This window comes from Hyla sarda, chromosome 3 (genome assembly GCF_029499605.1).
Source record: "Hyla sarda isolate aHylSar1 chromosome 3, aHylSar1.hap1, whole genome shotgun sequence".
Taxonomy (NCBI): domain Eukaryota; kingdom Metazoa; phylum Chordata; class Amphibia; order Anura; family Hylidae; genus Hyla; species Hyla sarda.
In genome coordinates, this window is record NC_079191.1 from 225,602,154 (window position 1) to 225,610,158 (window position 8,005).

Below are 8,005 nucleotides of genomic sequence, written 5' to 3' on the forward strand. Positions count from 1 at the left end.
TTGTACAGTAGCAGGGCATGTAGAGAGGGGCACAAGAAGTGCAACAATGCCAATAGTTTATCTATGTACAACACATGGGCACACGGGGAATGTGTAGAGAGCAAATAGAAAGACATAGATGGAGATGATAGATAGATAGATAGATAGATAGATAGATAGATAGATGATAGATAGATAGTTAATAGACAGATAGATAGATAGATAGATAGATAGATAGATAGATAGATAGATGATAGATAGAGGATAGAAAATATATAGATGATAGATTATAGATAATAGATAGATAGATAGATAGATAGATAGATAGATAGATAGATAGATAGATAGATGATAGATAATAGATAGATAGATAGATGATATATAGATAGATAGATAGATAGATAGATAGATAGACAGATAGATGATAGATAGTTAATAGACAGATAGATAGATAGATAGATAGATAGATGATAGATAGAGGATAGAAAATATATAGATGATAGATTATAGATAATAGATAGATAGATAGATAGATAGATGATAGATAATAGATAGATAGATAGATGATATATAGATAGATAGATAGATAGATAGACAGATAGATGATAGATAGTTAATAGACAGATAGATAGATAGATAGATAGATAGATAGATGATAGATAGAGGATAGAAAATATATAGATGATAGATTATAGATAATAGATAGATAGATAGATAGATAGATGATAGATAATAGATAGATAGATAGATGATATATAGATAGATAGATAGATAGATAGATAGATGATAGATAATAGATAGATAAATAGATAGTTAATAGACAGATAGATACATAGATAGATAGATAACAGATAGATAGATAGATAGATAGATAGATAGATAAATAGATAGTTAATAGACAGATAGATGATAGATAGACAGATGATAGATGATAGATAGAGATAGATAGATAGATAGATATTAGATAGATAGATATAGATTAGATAAAGATAGATAGATATTAGATAGATAGATATAGATTAGATCAAGATAGATAGATAGATAGATAGATAGATGATAGATAGATGAGAGATAGATAGATAATGTACATAGAAGCATCACATCCAAAGGTGAAACAATAGCAGGGTGCACACAGGTATAGGATTGTGGCAGGACAATCCAAGGCAATACAAGTAGGGTAAATACAGCACACCAAAGCAAAATCCTGTGCAATGGTGGTTTGTTCCATAATGTACAATTAGAGATGATAGATGATAGATAGATAGATAGATAGATAGATAGATAGATAGATATTAGATAGATAGATAATAGATAGATAGATAGATAGATAATAGATAGATAGATAGATAGATAGATAGATAGATAGATAGATAATAGATAGATAGATAGATAGATAGATAGATAATAGGTAGATGATAGATAGATAGATGATAGGTGGATGGATAGATAGATAGATAGATAGATAGATACATAGATACATAGATGATAGACAGATGATAGATAGATAGAAAGATAAATAGATAGATAGATAGATAGATAGATAGATGATAGACAGATGATTGATAGATAGATAGATAGATAGATAGATAGAAAGATAATAGATAATAGATAAATAGATAGATAATAGGTAGATAGATAGATAGATAATAGGTAGATAGATAGATAGATAATATATAGATAGATAGGTAGATAATAGGTAGATAGATAATAGATAGATAGATAGATAGATAATAGGTAGATAGATAATAGATAGATAGATAGATAGATAGGTAGATAATAGGTAGATAGACTATCTACAGGAAGGAAATTGTAAAAAGTTCTTTCTCACCAGGACTTGTAGCTTATGAGGGTACAAGATAACATGGCCAGTGCCTCCTCTATGTACAATACAGACACGTGGAGCGTGAACTACTCAGATCAATAGAGATAAAAGCATGATTGCCTGTCAGTGTGATAGGAAAGACAGCCAACACTTGGCGGGAGGATAATACATGCACACCCTGTCACCCTGTGCATACTGCCGGCATGTGGGATGGATGGACGGATAGATAGATGATAGATAGATAGATTTATTAATCTCTTATCTATTTATTATTATTTATCTCTTATCTGTTCTCTGTATATGTATCTAGAAGATATAGATAGATAACAAATAGATAATAATAACTGATAATACTGAATAGACAGATATTGGCTACTACTAATAGATAGATAATGATATAAAGGATTATTAGTGATGGGTTCTTGTGCTGTGCCCCTTGGGGACCTCCCTGGCACCCACAGCCCGTCTTCAATGCTCACATGGCTGGCACCTGCTGGCAGCGGCTCCTGGTCATCCGGGCAGTAGCGGCTCCTGTGGCTGCCGGTGAGGCTGAGGCTCCTAATGACATTGCCGCTAATTACGGTGACATCATCAGTGGCAGCTGCTAATCTGAAAGTAGTTGTGAATAGACGGGTGGAGGCGATCGGTGGGCACCCCTGCTCCCGGGCAGCGTGGATAGAGGAGGAGGGGCGGGGGGCACCGGGGCTATCACTCTCCATAAAGACTCAGAGAATAGTTTATGGGATAAGACGAGTTTTATTTCCAGCACGGCCGCCGCACTCAGCATCCCTCTCAGCGCTCCTCTTCCATGTGGATGCAGCAGCTGCAGGTTGGTAAGGAGAGGGGGCGGGGCGTCTGGAGGCCTCTGCCAATCAGCCCCGGGGCTGGCTCCCGTTGCTAATGGTATCCACGTAAATCACAAGGCAGGCAGCCAATAGGAAGCGCGAGGGGGCGTGCCCAGGGACGCGTGCACAGGCTGCTGCAGGGGAGAGAGGGGCAGAGACACGCAGGAGAGGGAAGAGAGAGAGGGGCGCCTGGGGCGAGAGGAAGTAGCTGTCAAATGCTCGGCTCCTTTAGGCAGGGCTATCAGTCGGGCTCGGTGAGTCATGGCGACCACAGCGTCTAACCACTACAACCTGCTGAGCTCCAGCTCGTCCATCGTGCATGCGGAGCCGGGTGGCATGCAGCAGGCTGCGGGATACAGGGATGCACAGACTCTGGTGCAGAGCGATTACACATTGCAGAGCAACGGGCACCCCCTGAGCCACGCTCACCAGTGGATTACTGCTCTGTCTCACGGGGATGGGGCGCCCTGGTCCACTAGTCCCCTGGGCCAGCAGGACATCAAGCCCACAGTGCAGCCCCGCAGGGAGGAGCTGCACAGCGCAGGGACTTTACAGCACCAGGGCAGTGGTCCTCACCTAGTGCACCAGGCACACGGGAACCACCACAGTGCAGGGGCATGGAGGACCACCACTTCAGCCCACCTGCCCAGCATGGCTTCCACCAACGGTCAGGGGCTCATCTACTCCCAGCCATCTTTCACGGTCAATGGCATGATCAACCCGGGCTCCGGCCAAGGCATGCACCACCACGGCCTGAGGGATGCCCATGAGGACCACCACGGCGACCATGGCCACCAGCAGCAGTCCCAGCAGCAGCAGCAGCACTCTCAGCACCAGGGCCACCACGACCACTCAGACGAGGATACCCCAACTTCAGACGACCTGGAGCAGTTTGCCAAGCAGTTCAAGCAGAGGAGAATCAAACTAGGATTTACCCAAGCTGACGTGGGACTGGCCCTGGGCACCCTGTATGGCAATGTCTTCTCCCAGACCACCATCTGCAGGTTCGAGGCCCTGCAGCTGAGCTTTAAGAACATGTGCAAGCTCAAGCCTTTGTTGAACAAGTGGCTGGAAGAGGCGGACTCGTCCTCTGGGAGTCCCACCAGTATAGACAAGATAGCAGCTCAGGGCAGGAAAAGGAAAAAGAGGACCTCCATTGAGGTCAGTGTAAAGGGGGCTTTGGAAAGTCACTTCCTCAAGTGTCCCAAGCCCTCTGCCCAGGAGATCACATCCCTTGCGGACAGTCTACAGCTAGAGAAGGAGGTGGTCAGAGTTTGGTTTTGTAACAGGAGACAGAAAGAGAAAAGGATGACTCCACCAGGAGGGACTCTTCCAGGGGCAGAGGATGTATATGGGGCCAGCAGAGACACACCACCTCACCATGGGGTGCAGACTCCTGTCCAATGAAGCCTCCCCCACCCGACAGATAGAACTTTTCATTGTCCCTTTTTATACTAGGAGAGAACAAAGCAGCTCCCTGGACTATCATACTTGGTAGCAGGTGTAGTAATGTGTTATTATGACCTGTACAGGCGATTGCCCAGGCAATGGAGGAGAGTGAGTATACACAATATAACGTGTCACAGGGGCTTATGTACTGTAGAATAAAGGAAGCCACCCAAGGTGACAATGGTGACAGCAAGAGTTAGCTTTATCCCTCCGAATGATGATGATTCTAACTGCTGTGTATCTAATGTGGAGCCCTAACTTACAATATTGACTTTATGTACGAGTCGAAATTTGCACTGTAAGGAAATTGAAGTTTACATGAACCATTCAATGAAGATTCATTCATTCCTCCAGAACCCCATAAATAGACTAGTGGTCAGTATACAGGGAGCATTTGTTTGGGTAAAGACACAGACATGTTACACAGTGCTCTCCTTTGTTTTCAGTTCTTATGTGTTTGTGGACGTTTGTTATAAAAGTTGTGTTTTCAATTTTGTGTTCTTCTTATTTACACCCCCACCCTACCCCCCTTCCAAAACAGGTAGCTTCCATGACATACCCCAGAAAGCAGGGCCATAGACTACATCTCTCTCATGTATGCCTATATTGGGGGTATCCTGTACCTTAAATACTGTCAGCCAGCCTTATGCCCAGTCAGTGTACAGGCACAGAATATAGATGGAATAGGAAAAGAAAATCAATGTATCCTCTGATTGCTTCATTTTACCAAAGAGGCCTGAGGTCCTGAGGAAGAAAAGGTTAAGTGTATCCAGAATAATTGCACCAGAGAATTGGGGTTTTGGATCAGATCACAATACATTCAGCCATGAGGTGGATAAGCTCTGTTTGGTTCTGGTAATATTTATACCAGAACAGTGTCCAGGCCAAAATACCCCTCTATTTTCCCATAGCAGTCATATTATGTCATTGTATTATTTGCCATTTTATTTAGACCCGACACTTGTTCCCCTCTTCCCAGCCTGATCTGATTTTTGCTTAGCATTTTATTTCCAGCAGATGTGAGACTTAGAAGGCCCTTGCTTTCATCTATTGTGGGAAAGGGACCAGGGGGACAAAGGATCTACCCATTTCAATTTCTATTCAGTGCGTTGTCTATACGCTGAATTCTTGGACATTATCTTGGAGGTAAACCGCTAGCCCTAACAAAGGCTTTGGTGGCCAGAAATGAGACTTCATTCCCTAGCCTAGTAAAAAAAATAAAAAATAAATAAATAAATAAAAAGTTGCATAGGACAAGAAGAGTAAAAGAACATATAGGAACATGGCAGCCTGAATGTGGCTCAGATCCATCCCACAGTTATGTATTGCACTGGGGGCATTGGGTTGCTATCCAGCTAGGAAAGTGTTAACTTGACAAAAAAAAAACTTCATTGAAGTGTTCCATGTTTAAACAGGAATATGGGGCATCCTCGGCTCTTTAGGGTGTTGTGGGAGTGGGCATCCCTCTACCAACTCATGATCTACTGTACAGCTTTGTAAATATGTTGAAATGTGTCTTATAAATGCAGAAATAGTTTAAGCGTTAATTTTGTCTATGTTTTTTAATGCTGCCCAGGGAGATATTTTTCATATAAGTGGCCTCTGCCTCACTGTATATTTATTTCTGCAAAAAGATTCTGGAAACTTGTTTCTGTTTTCTTTGATTTTCCTGTCGGTTTTAAGAAGTAGGTGAATGGAATCTCTATAAAGATGTCCATTTTACACTCTCTTTCTGCTCGATTCTGAATGTGCTCGTGGGGAGAAATAAAATGCAGATCTCCTTCTAGATTTATGTTAAAGGAATATTTTCTTATTTACATAAAAATACAGACCAGCTACTGAATTCGATTTCTTTCCTTCATGTCACCACACAACTGCTATTCTACAAAATACACATCCTGACCCCAGTTATTATATCTATGGGAAATATTTATGGATTTATCTTTTATACAGTGATACATAAGGTCATTGGGGCTGAAATCTCTCTTTATTTCAGCGCATGTTCTCTATAGAAAAAGTGTATAACGATGAAATGAATGCAAATAAGCAGCAATAATAAGCTAAAAATCTACATTCAGGCAATACAGTATTTCAACCATTATAGCAATTGTTCCAATGGATAAACATTACACAGTATGAATTGTTGCTCTGCCTATACACATCCATATATATATATATATATATATATATATATATATATATATTATTATAATTATTTTTAATGACATAGAATAGTGACTGATTGCAGTGATAGATTGGCTGTGAGGAATAGATTGGAATCTACATTGTGGGTTATTATATTTCATAATCTTCTCTACTTGCAGTCAATACTACACGCGTTTCAGATTCAGCTAAATGATCTTATCAATAGTCTGGGCGGAAAGTGACAGAAAGAAAAAGTGTTTGGTGACCGCAGACATGCTGATGGGGAAAAGGTTTAATCTGAGTATAGATCTCAGTGCTGTGGTCAATACCATCCCGGCCATCACAAGCTGCATGTGCCCTCTGCAGGACGTTTCCATGGACTAGGGACAGGACAGGGACCTCTAGCCCCACTCTCCCTGGCACTGGCCTTGCCTGGAGATCATTGTATTGTATAGGGCAGACAGCGAGCTGTGGGTCATGTAACCACATAGTGTGTGAGAGAGGATTTCCAATATCTAGAATTTTGTATTTTAGGTGTTTATGTTGATATATATGTATATGAAATGTATTTAGTATTATATTATTTATTTAGTATATTGTTCTATACATAATGTGCACGTGCTATAAAGGATTTCCAACTAGGCGCTTTAATAATAACAATCTACAGCAGTCTTATTATTGGCCAAAATATTGTGTTTCTTATACATTGTTGCTTGTACAGAAGGCCTTAGCCTGGCACTGGATTGGGGGCTAGCAGTAGTCACAGATGTTTAACAGTGCCAGTGCCCTGGGCAGGTTGTTAGTAAACAAGAGCTTGTGGTTGGGGGGTGACCCTTTATATGCCACCACCAAGTGCTGCTCCTCATATCCCAAGCCAAAGCCGATTGTATGGCTATTTATCTGGGTGTCAATAGTCGCTTGTTGTTTCCTATAAAACTTCTGTGTGATGTGCAGGAGAAAGTAAAAGAGATTCTGTTAACTGCACTTATATGGTAGAACAACACATTGCACATAATGTCCTTGTATTGGGAAAAGCTTTATTAATAATTCTACAATATTTATGTTCTCTGTTTATTAATTATCTATCTACCTATCCATCCACCCATCTCCTGTCTATCAATCACCCATTCCTCTATCTATGTATCTATCTATCTATTATCTATGTATTTATTTATCTATTTATCCATCTTTATGTTTATCTATCTGTCTATCTAACTAACTATTATCTATCTATCTAACTATTCTCTATCTATTTATCTATCCACCCATCTCCTGTCTATCAATCACCCATTCCTCTATCTATGTATCTATCTATCTATTATCTATGTATTTATCTATCTATTTATCCATCTTTATGTTTATCTATCTATCTATCTGTCTATCTAACTAACTATTATCTATTTATCTAACTATTCTCTATCTATTTATCTATCCACCCATCACCTGTCTATCAATCACCCATTCCTCTATCTATTTATATCTATGTATATATCTATCTATTTATCCATCTTTATGTTTATCTATCTATTATCTATCTATCTGTCTGTCTATCTATCTATTATCTATCTATTTATCTATCCACCATCACATGTCTATCAATCACCCATTTCTCTATCTGTTTATCTATCCATTTTTATCTATGTTTATCTATTATCCATCTATTTATCTATCTATCTATCCATCCATCTTTAGCTATGTTTATTATATATATTATCCATCTATTTATATATCTATCTATATATCTATCTATCCATCTTTATCTATG

General features: G+C 39.8%; 1 protein-coding gene across 1 annotated transcript; it reads left to right on the forward strand.

The window, feature by feature from the left end:
- Positions 1-2,400: 2,400 nt before the first annotated feature.
- Positions 2,401-5,642, forward strand: POU3F2 (POU class 3 homeobox 2). Its single transcript, XM_056566155.1, has one exon. The coding sequence runs from the start codon at positions 2,908-2,910 to the stop codon at positions 4,051-4,053; it is 1,146 nt and encodes a 381-aa protein (XP_056422130.1). The 5' UTR covers positions 2,401-2,907; the 3' UTR covers positions 4,054-5,642.
- The last annotated feature ends 2,363 nt before the right edge of the window (positions 5,643-8,005 follow it).

What these genes read in the sequence shown, in the direction of transcription:
- POU3F2 (XM_056566155.1), top strand. Translation starts at nt 2,908, where the DNA reads ATGGCGACCACAGCGTCTAACCACTACAACCTGCTGAGCTCCAGCTCG.